Source organism: Cygnus olor, chromosome 26 (genome assembly GCF_009769625.2).
Source record: "Cygnus olor isolate bCygOlo1 chromosome 26, bCygOlo1.pri.v2, whole genome shotgun sequence".
NCBI lineage: Eukaryota > Metazoa > Chordata > Aves > Anseriformes > Anatidae > Cygnus > Cygnus olor.
Genome location: NC_049194.1, coordinates 5,207,416 through 5,225,454, shown reverse-complemented (window position 1 = coordinate 5,225,454; position 18,039 = coordinate 5,207,416). Strand labels below are relative to the sequence as shown.

General features: G+C 43.1%; 1 protein-coding gene across 17 annotated transcripts in view; it reads right to left on the bottom strand.

The window, feature by feature from the left end:
• DOT1L (DOT1 like histone lysine methyltransferase) overlaps positions 1 to 18,039 on the bottom strand; it is a 70,759-nt gene that overhangs the window by 45,350 nt on the left and 7,370 nt on the right. For 16 of the 17 annotated variants that reach the window (XR_005814768.1, XM_040537947.1, XM_040537937.1 and 13 more), the window contains exons 2-5: positions 9,312 to 9,355; positions 6,727 to 6,801; positions 4,080 to 4,143; positions 2,310 to 2,538 (exon numbers count right to left, since the gene is read on the bottom strand). Coding sequence is in view for 16 of the 17 variants with exons in the window: in XM_040537947.1 (XP_040393881.1) it covers positions 2,310 to 2,538; positions 4,080 to 4,143; positions 6,727 to 6,801; positions 9,312 to 9,355 (412 nt within the window). In the remaining variant the exon portion in view is untranslated. Of the gene's footprint in view, positions 1 to 2,309; positions 2,539 to 4,079; positions 4,144 to 6,726; positions 6,802 to 9,311; positions 9,356 to 9,576; positions 9,596 to 18,039 lie in introns of those variants that run through there. The other variant, XM_040537938.1, reaches the window with a different exon arrangement.

Genomic DNA, 18,039 nt, shown 5'->3' with positions numbered 1-18,039 from the left:
CTGTACAAGTGAGATCCACATTTTGCACACACTAGAGCAACGCCATTCCATTTGTTAAAGTGCTCACTTAAAATATTCTGAAAACATCCAACATTCATCAATAGTACATTGACGCATCACATCTTGTCTATGACTAACACAAAATGCGTTCTTGTCTCACCAGTGCACTTAATCATTCCGTGGATGACCACATGGGAAACAAGAGTGAATCTAAGAGGATAGACCATTTGCACAGAAAACATATTGCTGTTTTCCATTTCATTGGCTGCCGGCAGGAAGCGGCACTGGTAATTGAAGGGGTGGAACTCCTGCCTTTAAACCATTACCACTATAATGCTGTCTGGCACAATGAGAACTCTAATGCTGACAGGGTTTTTTGTTGTTTCACTTTTTTTTTTCCTTCCTAATTCCCATTTTGCATACACATGCAGATTTTATACACATGCAAATACGGATGTACAAATTTCTGCAGGGTATGGGCAGAACATGATCGGAGGAATAAACGTTTCCCTGTTTCTTATTTCCAAAGAGCAAGGAGGACAAAGACTAAAGGGAAGATCAAGAACACACTGAACTGACAGAAATCACAATACAGCATAACAAGTTACTAATCTTTTTTTTCTTCCCCTCAAGAATTTAACTGTATTGTGACTTCCATTTGCCTAAAGATGATGCATACCTGCATAAATTCCTCCCGCTTCCACAAGTTTCTGCCAACACAAAGACAACAAAAATGGCCACAGCATCCTGGGGTCTAGCCCTGCTGTTTAGCCACTGCTGTATGCATATAACTATTGGAAGGACATTAACGCTTTTAATAGCAATAATATGCTATGACAATGTTCATATTTACACTATACTCAATACTGCATTGTTTACAATTTACAAAAGTTTACTCCCTTCAGTATAAACTCAGGAACGATGCTCTGTTTTCTATTGTTCAGTGCTCCAAACATTGGAATTCAAAGACTTCTGAATTTAAACCATATCTTTAATACATGACTCCCTATATCTTGAATTTTTACACTGTTGGTCAGCCTCCAAGATTAAAGTGGGGAGAAGGTTAGCAATAAATACCTGACTTCAATTCTGATGGTACTAGGTACAAGCATCCAGCATTTGAGCTTGATCACACACTTCATCTTGTTACATGATCAGCAGAACTGCAAGGTTTCAGATATCATCTTCTTTAACCTTCCTGAACAAAAATGGCAACTTTTTTCTTCTTCCAGGTGGAAAATAGTTTATCAGATCTGACACCTTTCTAAATGCCTCATCTGAACATAAGCCATCGAACCAGGAAATCTAATACATAAATTCCACATAGGGAGGAAGGGGTTGGGGGGACCCTTCCCTGATAGCCCTGACTGGAGACATACTAAGTCGTGGGGAGGAGGATGGTAGTCCTGCTTGTGTTTAAATATAAATTAGATTTGTTTTTTTAACAAATTAAATACATTTAAAAAAATATTTTTCCCCAGAAGCCTTGCATCATACCAAAAACAAAACCAAAACATACTTCATTTAAAACTTTACAACCAATCCAGTAAAAGGGGAAATTCTTATTACTCCTTTCCTTCTCTAAACCAGCTTTTAGTAACAATAAGAAGAACATCATCTCCTTATTCAGTATATCTGTTCCACATGTGTTTGAGTCGTATCTGGTTTCTTTACCTATCTCCCTTTAAAACTCTAACCTAAACAACAAGATGCAGTTGCAGGTTACTCAGACAGATTTTGTGGGGTCTCACAATGCAGCTGTTAAAGCTAACCATAAAGTCTTTTTTGACACACTGAAAAGTAAACCAGAGGGAAAAAGACTGCTTAATTTTCAGATTACATGCCAAGCGTCTCATGCTGTCATGGGAGAAGTTAGGAAATCATGTTTTCATATGTGAATGGCATAAACTGAATTCACAGAAAATGGATGAATCCCTAAAAATGAAACTGCTGTTATCATGTTTTAAGCATCGTTTTTAATATTGTTTCTTCTTTGTAAGTGTATTCACCAACAGCAACAGACACCAAGAGTTTTCTGTAATAAGGGTTTATTGCATTTGTAGGCTGACATTTCACCACAGGGAAGAACGTCTGGGATGTCTGCTTGGTCTACTTAATCCTGTCATAAAAAGCAGAAGCATCACTGGGGATTAACTAGCAAAGGTGCTTATTCTATAATGCAATCCTTAGTCCTGGTTTACTTTCCAAATGTGAGGTTTTGCCTTTTTTTTTTTCCTCTGTTCCTAAGAAAGGAAACAACAGTGAGCAAAAAGAGGAAGAAAAAAAGCCTTAAGTTATTGGTCACTCACCACTGCCCAGGTCAACAAACAAATCATCCTCGGTCATTTTAATTTCATCTATCATTTGGGCCACTAAGTCGAAGGAAGTTTCTCCATAAACCTCTGGGGAAAAGGGCTCATAGTTGTTGAGTTTCTCAGGATCAGTCACCGAGTGGTTATACACTTGCTGCAGGATGTGACGGAGGAGCCCGTTGGAGGGACGTGTGTTCAGCTTCATCGGTTGGGTGGTTCCCTTCCACTACACAGAGAGCAAAAAGACATGAACCCAACGTGAGGACAACAGAACATCACCAGAACAAGGCTACATTTGCATAACACAGAAATGAGAGGATTTCCCTCCCATTCCCTCTCTCACTTGGTCCGAGATGCTCTGTAAATACAAAAACGGTGAATGACACTAAAAAAAATACGCAATCGTGATTGCTTGGTTATTTGTCTCACCTCAACTAACAGGTAATTTAAAATATGCCTGATAGAAATAGGTGGTAAAGAGAAAATTAAAGGGATGTAAAAAAAATCAACAGACAATGGAAAGCTTCATTCTGAACATATCTGGAGTAGGAGTGCAAGTTTGTTCACTCCTTTTTTACTTACTGATCACCACTGAATAGTACAGTCGCTGATGTTAACTGTACTGTCAATGTAAGAGCAGTTTTGTTTTCTATCAGGAATTGTAGGATGGGAGGGATCATATGTACACAAACAGGGAGTGGCAGGAAAGAGATGGCAATCAAGCTTTCTTTTTTCTTCAAAAAGAAAACACCCCCTCCTAAACAAAGTTTTTAGTTTAAAAAGTGTTTATCTTTCACTTTGATAAGGGAAAACAAACAAAAAGGACAACTCCAGAACCCTGCCTAAATATTCCTGTATTTGAAATTCAGATGGCAAGAAGAAAATAAATTTTTAGCAATTAAACAACATACGAACAAAGAAGCCTAAATCCAAACGAGCAGTTTTTAGGGAGTTGTATGCCCATAAAGTGAAGGAACACCTGGCAGAAAAAGTCTTACTGCCTTGTGTGTTTCAAGTAATTCATACAAACACACTTGAGAGGGAAAAAAATCCAGCCTTAATTTCAAAATTAAATAAAATGCTAACATTAATTCATTACTCATGTTTTACTTCCTCCAATTCAAACTTTTAAAGGCGTAAGGAAAAAAAACACCTTCTTAAATTTGTCTGAACAGAGATTACATTCTAGCTTTCCCCATCGGAGTGATCCTGAAGAACAGAGCAGCTGAACTGAATGGCAAGCAAGGAAATTCCTAAGCCATGGATCACTGCCACAATACACAGGAGGGTTCATATGGATTACTTAAGTACCCATAAACCACAGATTTCCACATGCAAAAGTAAATCTGTATGATAAATCCTTGTGAAACATCTACAAGCTAAACACACAGAAACCTTCCCCCACACACACCACTACCAAAGGTAACTCAGCTATTGCACAGTGCCAAAACAATGGAGCTAAATGTGTGCACAAAACATGACAGTTTATGAATCTACAGTTTGGGGAAAAATGTTACTATGTTTTTTCTTCCGATAAGAAATGCCCTCCAATACTAGCTCTTTGACTGCCCTAGTGTGATCAAGAAAGCAAGGTTTAATAAAAGATTTATTAACTCCCCCCAAAAAATGGAAGTGATGAAGTACCAGTGATGCAAATAGACTGAGACATGATCCAGCCCTAAATCGGTCACACCTTTCAGATATTTACTATATGTGAATTCAAACCAGCTAGATAAACATCGTGGCATAACAAAAGTAAATACATACCAACTGATGAATGCTATCAATGGCTCGGTTGTACTTGTCACAAAGCCTCTGCATGCTTTCAAAGCTACAGGGGAGAAACAATATGGGGTCAGTTAAATAGGGAACTTTAAAAGGCAGATTTGAAGGTTCTTTTAGCCTTTAGCCTTTCTGTCTTTATAGAAACTAAGTAGGTGGCTATTTAAGGTTTGTTTCTTGCAGTGCATGTAATTACTTACACAGCTTTAGGTCATTGCATAGTTTCCTTCAAAAAAATCCCAGTTGACCAGCAGTACATGATAAATAAGCAACAAGTTCTGCAATACTATACAACTTAGTTGTGTAGTGGAAGAAAAAAGGCACTTACATTTTGGAAGCTGAACATTAATATAATATTAGTTCTTTTAGTGAACAGGAAAATAATTTAACTTAAACTACGATTTATTAGGAAGTTTTCTAATCTCATAGTCCATTACTTTCTTTTCATGTCCTCAGATGCACAGAAATTTAAGACATTTGTAAATTGTTCTCCTTTGCTCCATCAACCCTCCATGATAATCAGTCCTGGGGCAAGCAGAAATTAACTTTGTGCTGAAAACACAGACAGAAGCAGCACACCCATCAGAAAAGCACAGTGATTGCTTTGTGGGTTGGTCAGGATTACAGTCAGTTCAGCCAGATGCATTAATGACAGAAGCTGAGAGGATTAAAAAAATTCATTTCAGGGAAGAAAAGATATTGCTAGGAACATCAGCCATTACATAAGCAGATCCCACAAAGCAACAGGGGAAAAAATACAACGAGTTACAGTGCAAGTTATCTAAATCATGGCCATCCCCAAATCAAGAAGAGGGGGAACCAGGGGACAGGAGAAGGAGGTGGCCCTTCAGCCTCTCATGAGCCCCACGTTATCGGTGCGCTGGCTAAGACACCCCACTGAGGAGCACTGCTGACTTCCACTTCAAGCTTTCAGCTGCACACCTTTAATTCAGCGTTAAGGCAAAGCAAGAGTATGAAATGAGTTTGTCCACACATTCCTATCATCCACCACTTTCTGTTCACATCCATTTGTCACTCCATCTGCTACAAGTAATTTTTCCTGACAATTTTTTCAAGAGAAGGAAATCGATTAAAACCATTACTGAAATTACAAGTTTATGACTTCCTTGAAAAGCTGCAGAAAGATAAGCGAGGTGTGACTTGTGGGAACAGATGGGTTGTTTCTTGTATTCAGTATCGCTGCTGGCAACACGGACACCACCCAGTTAGACATGCCCAGCCAGGCCACCAGAACCACAGAAGTTGGCAAGGTGTGGATTGGGCTCTTCTCCCAAGCACCAAATGATAAGACAAGGAGAAATGGCCTCAAGTTGCGCCAAGGAAGGCTTAGGTTGGATATTAGGGGAAATGTCTTTACTGAAAGGGTTGTGCAGCACTGGAACAGGCTGCCCAGGAAAGTGGTTGAGCCACCATCCCTGGAGGTCTTCAAGAAATGTGGAGATGTAGAACCTAGCAGCGTGGTTTAGTGGTGGACTTGGCAGTACTAGGTTAAAGGTTGGACTGGATGATCTTAGAGGTCTTCTCCAACCTCAATGATTCCGTGATTCTATGATTCTAAGTTACAGCACTGCAGTCTCCGTGCATAAATAATGGATTTAATGACAAGGGATGCTGGATCTTGATTTCTCCTTCTGAATTCACCAGGAAGAAGAGAGGGACTCAAACATCTTGCAATGAAAGAGTTAAAACAAAATGCAGAGAGGAGGAAACCATACCTTAAGCAGATCATGATAAAAGTACCTGCATGGGGCTCAGGACAATAGCCTGTGATAGCTTAGAAAGGGATGGATTTTCATCTGTAATTCTCATTCTAAAAGTTTAGCCATGCTGTGGACTTGAACAAATTCGGTCTTTCCCATGAAAGCTATTAAGGTTGTTTTTGCAAGCTACAGCTTGAGGGTCATCTCTTTGTCCAGTCTCAGAACAAAAAAGTCACTGCACAGAACCTCAGGCTTCCCCAGAGACAACGCAGGGCCAGGGTCTGCCTCTCCCAGCCTCAAGGTGAATGCCACGTACTATACATTCATTTTCAGCTGTTTGTGGAACAGGCCTTCACATGTAGCCACAACCATCCTAAAATTACTTCTAACTGCCCAAAAGAGCAGTATGAATACTTTGCCTTTTAATTTATCCCCCCACCCAAACAGCATCCTACTTGCACTGCATGCTAAGCAGAGGAGGATCGGGAAGGTTAACCTCCCACAGGCATGGCAGGCGAAGGACACAGTGCTGACAGACAGTTCTGGCATGCAACTTTCTAAACAGGAATTCTTAGTTACTACAAAAGTAGAAACCTCAGTGCCATTCAGATTCCTAATGCTGGATGCAGTCCAACAGCACAGATACTGATCATTGTTTCGGAGTGAGTAATTCCAACGTACACACCAGAGCTCAACTTTCTGCTGTGTGGAGTTTCCAATTATGTCCTTAATCCAACAGCCTTTGCCAATATTTCTGTTACACATTTCCTACCAAAATAACTCTGCAGAATCTGAAGCCAGTTCTAAAAGAAAACTTTGGTTCGTAGTGTCTAAGAATAACTAGTTACAAACTGATTCACTATGAACCGTGCTGGCCTGTCCTCCTAGTGGGGAAAAAGTATTCCTCTCACCTTTTTGTGTCATAGTCAATTAAAACATAGTTTTCCATAGCAAGCTTGAGATCTGGGATTTCTTCACAGACCCACCTGGAAGGAGAAAAGAAATAGAATAAAAACAACATATCCAATTACGTATAGCAAGGCAGTCTCTGTCTCAATTCTAGACAGGCATTGCTATGTATTACAAGAGAACGCTGCAGCAGACATGAAAGCTCACAATATTGTCAGGAGTAAGGCGGACATCACAAAATGCTAATTGGAAAGCTGCAATAGTTCATCTTCGTGTTGAATAAACAGTAAGGTGCCCATAGACATTGGCAGTAGTGTGAAGCTCTTGAAATGGCACAGCTTCAAAACGAGGTGATAAACATACTCAATTTATCTAAAAACATTCAAAGCCGTACATGATGCTAATCTAACATAAAATGTAATGCAGAAGTGCAGGATTTTGAAAGGATTTTTAACAAAACCGATACTGTAACAAGCTTGACAAAGCTGAATGTGGAGAAGACATTTCCTACAGCACCCCAGAACAACACTGCCAGACATTCATTGCAAGGATATTCTCCTCTGTGTAGCACTCTAATCTGCTTTTACACTTTAGACGACCCAACCTGAAACAGATTTTCAAGAGTAATTTTAATAAAAGACCCCTTTTTCATGCTGAATTAACAAAGCCCCATATGTTGTTGCCATTGCTAATGGAAAGCTTGCACCCTCTTGCAGCGCATCTGACAATGGTATCTCATAGGAGATCCTCACTCTTGAAAAATAGGAAGATTCATTCTTTTCAAAGACAACTTAAGAGCCACATAGGCTTTGGGCACACTTTCTTCCACAGACATCAAAACAGGAAAGCACTATCATCACCATCAAGAAACCTCCAAGCAAGGCATAGGATGAATTCCAACAGGAAGGGCAGAGTTTCTTCTGCACGTACTTTGATGCATGCTTCGATTTTAAAATGGTGAAAAATGACAAGAGATCAAACTGTTCTGGTTCCTTCTGGCTGATTCACTCTTATTATATAAATAGATATACGCAAGTAAAAAAGAACTTTCACAACCATGGCTGACTCTCTTCTGGTGAATACCTATTATCCCCCTAAACATTTTATAACTTCGATCTTTGTGGTTTTTTCCTCTTAAATTAGGCAAATGGGCAGTCAACAGCTGCTTACCTCCATATCTTGAAGAGAGAAATACTTCTTTACTTTCTCCTACATCAGACTTACATAACCACATTGTGGTTACTTTGCACAAGGCAGGCAAAGACAGTATGAAAGCCTGCTTTCACTGCAATCAGGTTTGAAACAAAGTTGTGAAACATTTCTTTGACCAAACTGCTTTCTAACACAACCTTCCTCTTGCTTTCAGGTAGCGTAGCACTGAAAACACCAGCTCAGATGACTGGCAACCATTTTCAGCAGCAGCTTCTCAGCACCAGCACAAGTGAACTGGGAGCAGCAGCGGCAGGGCGTCTCGCACCAAGGTTTTGCAGTCAGAAGAAGATTTCTTTTAAAAATAACAAAGTCTCAGCTCTAGCCTCCAACACAGCCACTACACATTCCCTCCTACCACAGCCCGTGGTAAAATATTTTGATTTAATCTACATAAGTGGTATTATCAACACTGCTACTTAGCTCTCCCACTCATGCTGGGAGCAGCTTCCTGGGCCATCTGGGACTGGGCAGATTCCAAGCTCAGGTGGCTCAGAGATGCTGCTCTCTGCATTTTGTCTCTACCTGCACTATCCAGCCATGAAAACCTGCTGCAGAAAACAGCCCTCAAACCCAGAAAGTCTGTACAGTAAAGCTCTAAAACAGTTAACACGAGCAGTTTTTAAACAATCTGAAGTGGATAATACTGACCTCAGGTGTTTGGGGTGTTTGTGTCAGTGTTTAATAAAAGGTGGCTCTACAGCAAGTCACTTCCTAATCCTGCTGAAACAACAGCAAGCCATATCATAGCCACAGGTTGTATTGATCCTAATACTGTTTGGAAATACTCGGACTTCTTACTCTGTGTGTTTGACTTTCACCTTTATCCTCCCATTTTTCCCCGATATTGGTCTACCAGCGATCAAGAGGAATACTAACAGGGACATCAATCCCAAAGGGATACTGCACCATTCCAGCAACAAGGAGAAAAGGGAGAGGGTGGGGAAAAGCATGTGCTGTTGATTCTTCAACAGGACCACAACTTTCAACACATGCCAAAGATTTTTTTTGTTGTTGTTTGTTTTAACTTTTGTCTAAAGGTTGAACACAAACTGCCTTCACTGGTTACTGAAGCAGAGCTTCCTCAAAGCATTGCAGTCTTTGCTATAAGCAGCACCAAACGTTAAGTATCGCTATTTATTTTTAATCCTGTGCAAGAGAATGGAAGTTAAAACAAATGGAAGTTAAAACAAAGTTAAAGTTTGATGGGAAAAAGCTAGAGATTTTCGTTGCAGAAATATCAATTCAGCTCAGAAAATAATTTAAAGCTAAGATGTAGTTCTGACTGCTGCCCTCCTTCATATCCCAAGATGCCCATCCACCAAGACGCAGAAATGCACAAGAAAGAGTTCTAGCAATGTCTGCAATGAACACTTACCGAATTGTCTCAATAATTTCATGAGCAGCATCATGGTGTTTGTCCTGAAATAAGAGGAAAAAACAGATGTTTTTAAAAAGACATTAGATGTGCTGTTCTTCAGAAGATTACAGGAATCACAGTCTTCGTCAGTATACAGGAGTCAAGCGTACCAAGGAAGTAGTCTTTGACTGACACCCACACCATTAAACTAATCAAAATGAGACCTCTAAGAAAAAAATAAGGCTTAAGGAAATATTTTTTAAGTCTCTACGAACTAGCATACACTTTACATGAAGGAACTATCATTCTACTTCTTTCTTTGTCATTTCCTGAAATCAGGAACTGCGTATCTGATACCGCTGAGGATTTTATTGGTATGCAGAAGGTACGTGACTGCAAGCTGCACAACGAACAGCTGATTTCATCGACCTAGTAGCTGGTACACCCTCACGTCTCCAGATGGACAGTCAGATGAACGCAAAGAGAATGGCTTTCTAAAATAAAGCATCAAATGAGCAGTAGGAGCGGTATCAGTGCAAAAATCTCCCAGCACAAAGAAGAGAGACCTGAATACACAGACCTCTTTATCAACTGAAAAACAAAAACCACCCACACAACACATTAAAACTTGCGCACTACAAGTATACACTAGACTGTGAGGCACAGATGTTTGTTGACATTAATTTGGGAGTTTACTCAGGAGCACAAGCGCGTTTAACAAGCCATTCCCAGCACACGCCCATAAAGCCCTTGTAGCTGCATGTATATGCACCATGCTACAAAAAAAAGTCTATTCTGGGGAAGTTACAGGTGTTCCTATATATATTGTTGTATCCATCAAGTGAAGACGTGGTTAGCAGAGTCCTTCTGCACAGTTTGGGTTATATTTAGACATTTGTTTCTTAAAGTGGCTTTGACCTTTTAATTAGGAGCCCAGCATCTAAGGGCATTTCAGAGTTAAAAGGGTATAAGCTAGCGCTCTCAAATAAATCCCTTGTCCCTCATCTTCTGCTGCAGAAGTGTAATTTCTATAGAGTTACCATGGGAAATGCTACAGCAAAGTGCAGGGCCAGGCAACAGAAAGCAAAGGACTGGAGGCAGGGGAGGGAGGCAGTGGAAGAAGAGAAACACTAATGGACAGATGACCCAAAGGCTGGGGATTATTTCTACTTCAAGTCACATGCTGTAAGTTAAATAGAAGCTTTTCCCATCAGCATCACAGCTTTCACATATGCATGAGGGAACAGAATTCCCCCTTGTGTAACCAGTTCATACGCTCAGGACCAACCAGACCTGTACGAGTTCTCTTTCTAGAAACTCACACACATCCCTGTAAATATCCAGATAAAAAGAATCTCATGACCGAGAGGGGCAGAAATCAAGGCAAGAGTTTCTTAAGTCTGTTATGGTGAAGGTATAATGTAATATTTTACAAGGAAAAGCTTTGATTTTCAGAACAGCAAAAATTAACTCCATTCATCGAGGGATCACATGAGAAAAACGAAATGCTCCCATTGCGCTATCAGAAAGGAGAGGCTGCCAACACAAGAGCAGTCAGGACATTTAGCCCAAACCAGCGGCACCAATAAACAAGGAACCAGCTTGGAGCGTCAGGAAACAATTCTACTGGTAAGCTTCGGCTTAGGAAACAGGGAGGTGGTTGAACAAGAATCCGCTCCCGACTCTCAGTGCACATACAAAGGAGAAAAGGCGTACACAGGAGGAGGGCTCTCCTGTCTTTTTATTTGTTATCTGCAAAGTACGAAAATAACCCAAGACAGCCAGCTCATCCATAAACATCCCCTATAAATTTTCACCTTTCACTACACGCAGAATTATCACGCTGTAAACGCCCTGGGCTGATCTAGCTCTTCCAGGAAGCCGTGTTCCTGGATAGTAAGAATATGGTTTATCAACATAAGCACATTATACCGGAAAAGTGAATTCACACTTAGAGGGGCATAACCTTTTTCTCTGAAGACATTACATTCTTCACTGATGGCATTGCACGCTTTCAGCACTAGCAGAACACAGTTAAAAAACCCCTTGTCCTACAGGTCTTCATGACAATGCCCCTACAAATGACCAAAATTGCTTATTTAACAGATTCCTTTGTCTTGAGTTAAAAAGTGAAAAATATATAAATACCACAATGCGTGTCGACAGCTACAGACCATCCAATTCAAGCAAGTGGTTTTACTCATGCAACCCCGTGCCTCAATGTGGAAACTCCTGCCAGAAGGGGCCTTTCGGAGCTCAGTTTGTCTCTTTATCTAGCAGCAACCGAGTTCAAAAAAGCTCCACGTTTACTGCAGTTAAACTTCTCGTGTTGCAACACTCACCACGTTTACTATTCTCTCCAATATGCTTTGTCCAGGTAGACAAGCTCCCAAAGTCTTTCGCAAGTCTTGCAGATGAAATCAAAGATGATCTAGCATTTCTTCAAAACACAAAAGGCCATGGAAAAGAGAGGAGCAAAGGAGGGAAAAAATAGATCTAAAGGAAATACCAATCAGCTTCTCTTTCTTTAGGGAGTACTTGTAGCTCTGTCTCAATGCTACAGTTGTAAGATTTAACAAGGACAGACATTAGCCAGCCCCACTCATCCCGACTGCATTCGTGACACTGACCGAGCCTTCAGCAGCTCACGGGGCTTCTGAATGGAAACCTCACCAAAGCAAAGCCGCAGCCTCCCTGGGCTCAGCATCGGTGGCTGCCTAGCCCCTTACAAGCAAATGGGCTGCTTTTGGCCAGACACACAACCGAGCTCGGTGCAGCAGTTTTAAGCTGCTCTTTCCACAAGCCCATCAGGAGGACAACGAAGCAGGCACCGGGAGGGACAGGCAGCGGCCAGCGGCCAATGCTGCGTGTTTGGAGGCAGCCAGAAGCCTGTGCAACTCGGACACCAACTTGTTTTTTTCAATCTCCTTCCCCTTTCAGGCAGCAGTGACCCACGACCAGCTACACCTCCAGCACGCTGCCAGCACGTGACGCACCACGCTCGTACAACGTCGCCTGCGAGAGCACAGCCTCGCACCGTATCTGCTCTCCCAATGCTCTGTCAGTGAAACATGCTGGTAAAGAGCCTCCTACAGACAGACTGGCCATCAATCACAGAAAACACTGTGCAGAAGCCTTCTGGACGAGCCTCAAGAAGCCTACCTGCTCTGTGGGCGGTCAAGGGAGGACGCCTCGGCGCTGAGGCCAAGAGGAGGCCCGTTCATCCTGCGCCTCGGCCCCAAGCCCTCCGCCGGCCTCCTCGTGCAGCTCGAGAGGCCCCCAGAACTGCCTGGGCCACGCGAGCAGAAGCTGTTTCACGACAGGAGACTTTCACGCTTTAATGTGGCCTGGGCACATTAAAAAAGTTGCAGACTACAGGAACTGAGAATACCCAAAGCTACTCATAACAAGTGAAAAACAAAAACAAACACACTGGTAGTTACTACAGCCAACTCTCTCTGAGATTTATAATACAGGGTTCTTATTTTCAAGCTAAACGTTCGATCTAAAACTGAAACATGATCTCCCAAAGAAAATTCAAGTTTTTGCCAAGACATTTCACAGGAAAAATGATGGAAAGAAAGCAGACGCTTTTTCAAAAATCACTTGCAAGAACCCAGTTTCGTACGGAAAGCAGCGGAGGAAAGTTTCGGGGAGCACAACTGGGCCAGATTTCCCCATCCACGTTCCTACAACTCTAACGTCAGGAGTCTGAGGGCTGAGGCCAGAACCACATCCACTACTGCAACTTGGCACACAACGGTGTCCAGACACCCTGCCGGCACACGTTCCTGCTCCTGCACAAGCCGGTCTGCCCTTTGGCACCCAGAGATTAGGCCATGGAGCAATTTTTTAATTATATATATTTATTACCAGTATTATTATTGAAGAGCTTGATCTTTCTGTTTACCTCTTCCCTAAGAGTTACCCATCCTGATTTTTCCTAGTGAGGACTCTTTCCTGTAGCTTAGGCTCAGCTCTCTGATCACAGGAAAAAAATGACATAGGAAAGTTTCTGCAGGCTTCAATGCTGAAGTCAGCCAGTCCTCTTGCTACTAGAGACATTTTGTATCTTGCAGATGAGAAGCACTGCACGTGTTTTTAAAGGCCAAATAAGAGTGTCCAAAAGCTCTTGCCAAGTATGTATTTTCATGTAACCGCTATTTTCTATAGTCACACACTTTTAACCCCAGTTAAAAAACCTCACCATTATGACTACAGCTTATAAGTTTTCAGTAATTATCACAGCTATTAATGTAACATCTACAAAGAGAACAAACACTATGCATCACACGAGCAGTGCCAGACCCATTTCAGTTCTAGATAACTTTGTTCTACAAAGCACCAACTTTTTCATAAAAAAGTAGTTTTTGCTAACCACCACAAGAGCAAGCAGGAGTGAAAATAACCATTTATTTTTGCCAGAACACAAGCTCACTGCTGTGAAGGCTTCTAAGGTCACAAGGAACACAAAGCACTACCCACTCTTGCACAAGGTGTGGCTGTTTTGGTCACATTATTTTTCAAGTGAACATTATCCCTTAGGAGATCTCAGACGTTATTTTGATGTAATTCTGTAACCCAGTACAGTAACCCAGACTCTCAGGTGTGTTTGTAGAGGACTGGTTATCTCACAGTGCAACAACTCTGGCTCTAACCCGAATCCCTAACCTAAAGCAACAGATTTAAAGACTATGCATTTCTTTCCCAAACACACAGAACGTGTTCAATTACATCAGGCAGCTGGCATTGCCTGAAGCAAGTAACAACATCCTAGTGCCCTTCCAAATTCACATTTTTCTATATTTAGGTCCTGCATATGAAACTATGCTTGTCCTGCTGGGGCCTGGGGGGTAAGCACTGTTATTCTGCACTTCATTTTCCCCACATGTGAAACGGGAGCCTGGTGAGATCTGATCAGCCTACACAGCGCCGCACACTAAAGGCAGCAAACAGCCCAAACCTGGGAGGAGAACAAATGGTTTGAAATCCTGGGTGTGGTGTTGGGGAAATTAAGAAAAAAAAAAAAAGCCTGTGCCTTTCTATCAGTAGATCTCCAAGCACCATACAAAGGGCTTGAAGATTCCTTATCCGTGTTTCACAGATAGGAACATAGGAACGTTCTGTGCATACTGTGACTGCCCAAGACTGAACTGTCCTGCAGCAAAAGCAATTCTCACCTTTGCAGAACTGGTTCGGTGTCTGACTCACTCGACCACACTTCCTCCCCAAAAACAGGCTGCGTGGCCAAAGCAACTCTTCAGAAGCGTGCAAGCAAGCTGCGGTCAAGCATTCGCAAAGCAGGGGGAAGAGATCTCCTGTGAGCTTTTCACTGCCCACCGGATGAATCCAAACAACTCAAACACCAAAACCTGACACAATGGGTTAAAAATGCATCAAGAGGAAGACTCGTATACTTTTTAATGATTAGATCCTGTCCTACTTCCCACACTTCAACCACGTCACAGTGGCTCCCAATTACCGAACGCTGACTCCGCTCATGTTTTCAGCAGAAGTCACTTGGATCACCGAGTTCTGACCTACAGCCGAAGATGATCTTATTTAACCTGCATAACGCGGGAGGTCAGTCTCGCTAGCCTCAGGGTTTAAAACACAGCTTGGGTGCCTGTAGCAGCAGTGGTCCATAAATCTGAAGGAGACGATGTTACAGCTGGAGACAAGATGGTTAGCAGAGATCAAAAAGACAGATTAGGAAAAGCCAATCAATCTTGCAGAAGCCTAGCAGGACAAGCACCTCTAATGGCCCCTGGTTCCCCTCCATCTGCGGAGGATGGATTTAGGTGCCGACAAACGCTGAGGAAGGCCAGGCGAGCTGCTGTGGTGTCCTGCTCTGCGTGGCACTTGGACGCACTCTCAAAAGCACTCTCAAAAGTGCCGTGCCTTCAGCAGAAGGTGCTTCTCCTCCAGGGCTTACCTTTATTTACGCCCTGTCTACGGAGGCTCACCAGCACAGCTTCAACGTCCGCAGCACGTCCACAGCCGACAGCGACTACAAGAGTCTGTGAAAAGCCAAAACCAAAGCGCTTCCAGCTGCTATGAACAGCAAGCTCTGCAATCCAGTCAGTGCCTTGAACCACTTCACTTCGCATTTTTAGGTCTTGCTTCACACTAAAACACCAGTTAAACTTTGAGTAAGGAAAAGGGAAAGTATGGTCAATGCAATATTTCGCATTGTATACGTAGACTTTTTTATATTATCAGATATTTTCCCAAAGCAAGATACTGTCATCCGGTTTCCACAGCAAAAACTGAAGTACAAATCTTCTTGCCAAGGGATATGAGGATCAGAAGTCTTCCCTGAAGCATCCAATTACTGTTGTTCCCTTATATCAAGGAAACTGAAGGACATTCACAAGTATACACATACGTCAGTATGTACAGAAAGATACCTCCTGCTGCTAACAGGTTGTGTCCGTTCTCCTCCTCCCAGCCTCAGAGAAGCAGCAAGGGAAGCAAGAGCAACCACAACTGCGTTTTGAAACCCATCTCCCACACAGCAAGAGAGCAGCCAAGTTTGCTGCAGCTTCAGCAGTTAATAAGTATATTATCTAACAAAACTAAACAGAAAACACCACGGAAACCATGGAGTGCATTATGGCCTCCTTATGGGCCAAGCTCCAGTATATACCGAAACTACCAAGTTGACGAAGGAAAAAGGGATTAGATAAGAAAATCCAAACTCATCTGGGTAATCCTTACAGACCATGAGTACCGATGGTCTTTACAGTATTTACAGCTGTGGGTCTGGCTGCTACCAGGCACTCACACTTGACTTTCACTGCAGCTACCTAAACCACAATAAAACCGTTTTGCCTTTCGACATAGCAATTACAACTGTTGCTACGGACACTGCACAAATGCAAGAGGGAATCCTTCCCGTGATAGCGTGTAGGAGGGGCTGTATAAATATATTAACATGCAATCGCTCTGCAGAAGCGTCTGTGGCAACATCCACGTGGGACAGTTACACCAGGATGACCCGCTGGCTTCAGGCGTCACGAGCCAGACATTGCCAAGAGCAGCTCTATTATGAAAGAAGATAAATTAGTTAAAAATTCCAAGACATTTATATCGAAGCGTACAAGGGAACGCAACTATTTTGGTAAAGCGGCACCTTGCACTGGCACATACTGCTGCCCTTTTGGTAACTGCAGTCATAGACCGTTCCCACAGTACGACAGCTGGAGGGAGCATACTGATGCCTCAGCTCTTCCAGCAGCAGGGCAGCACCACGTGTACGTGCCGAGGAATCTGTTCGCTTATTCTGGGACAGAGCAGGCTGCTGGGCTTCCACTCAAGTCAACAACAAAGAAGGCCCCGCCAACATTTCACAAACACCTTAAGCCCACGCAGCTCGCCACTACCTCCCCGAAAGCCAGCTCCCGCTCTGGGCCAGCAGTGCCAGCACACGCACGCCTCAAAGTCAGGGAAGGGTGAAGCTGAAAATGAACCTTTTTAGTGTTTTGGCTGAGCTCCCTTCCAACCAGGCCAGTTCACTGCACCAGTGTGCAAACACACCGCTGTAAGGGCGAGGGCAGCCTGGTCACAACAGCAAGTGGACAGAGCTGGCAAGAGCTGCTGCAACTCGCAGAAGCACCAGTTCTGAGCTTCCCTGTGGCCAGCGCCCTCGTTAACGAAGAAATAACGATCCCATCCAGCAGTAACCGGAGAGGTGGGGGGAGCGGAAAAGAAAACAGCCATACACATCCACACTGCCAGGAACTTAAACCTGCACGTAAAACCTAAGCAGAGTTATTGCTGGTAGAAATTAATACCCAGCCCCAGAGCTGCATTAAGTGCCTGAACTTTTCCAGCTCCAAGACAGATTGAAAATAACTCTCTTCCCCTGTTGTAAAGACTATCTTTAAAAACTACAGCTTCCCTACCCATTTTTTCCCATTAGTCACCTTTAATTAAGATGGCACAGAAGCCCCAGGAGAGGGATCAAGGCTTTGGGACCCTCCAGCTTCACCCCACCAGCAACCATCCCTTTCTGACGTCCCCCCCGGGGGGACTGGCAGACAAGGCACCGAAGGAGACCCCCAACCCGTGACAAAGGCAAGCCCCCTCCTCGGATGAGCGAGAAGAAGAGTAGGAAAGTTGCTACCATCTTCCTCGATCCCGCCGACTTCCCACCTCCGCGGTGGAGGTGGGGGAGGCTGGGAGGAAGCTCAGGGCACAGCCTCGCTGCTGGGCCAGCAACGTGCTGTTTGCACAGCTGATCCCCATCTCCTGTGAGGAAAAGTGGCAGGCCAAAAAGAAGCATCCTGCAGGCCACTGGCAGGACAAAGACGCCTTGAACAACCACCTCGCATCTCGTAAAGATATTCCAATCTGGGACAGCTTGGGAATTCTACCCCTACTTCCCAGGCATGAATACTACAACATAAGTTAGCAATAAAACCTTGCATTCCTTCTCAAGCCCACTGAGTTCCTAAAGATGCATTGGGAGGTACAAAAGAAGAATACAAATAGTTCTGGTTTCCCCCCAGTAAGCTTCAACTTGTGGAGCAATGACACAAGCTACACCCAGTGCAGATTTGGAACAGCACACATGAATTTCCAAGTGCCAACGATTCTCAAAAGCTTCAATTTTAAAGACTTGTAAATAGCTTAAACCCCACAATTTTGCAGTGTTTTCGTCTCATGTTGCAAATTTCTGTTTCTTCACGTAAGCAGAAAGACCAAGCGCGACGAGCGGTGGCTCCAGCCCCCAGCTCTAGGG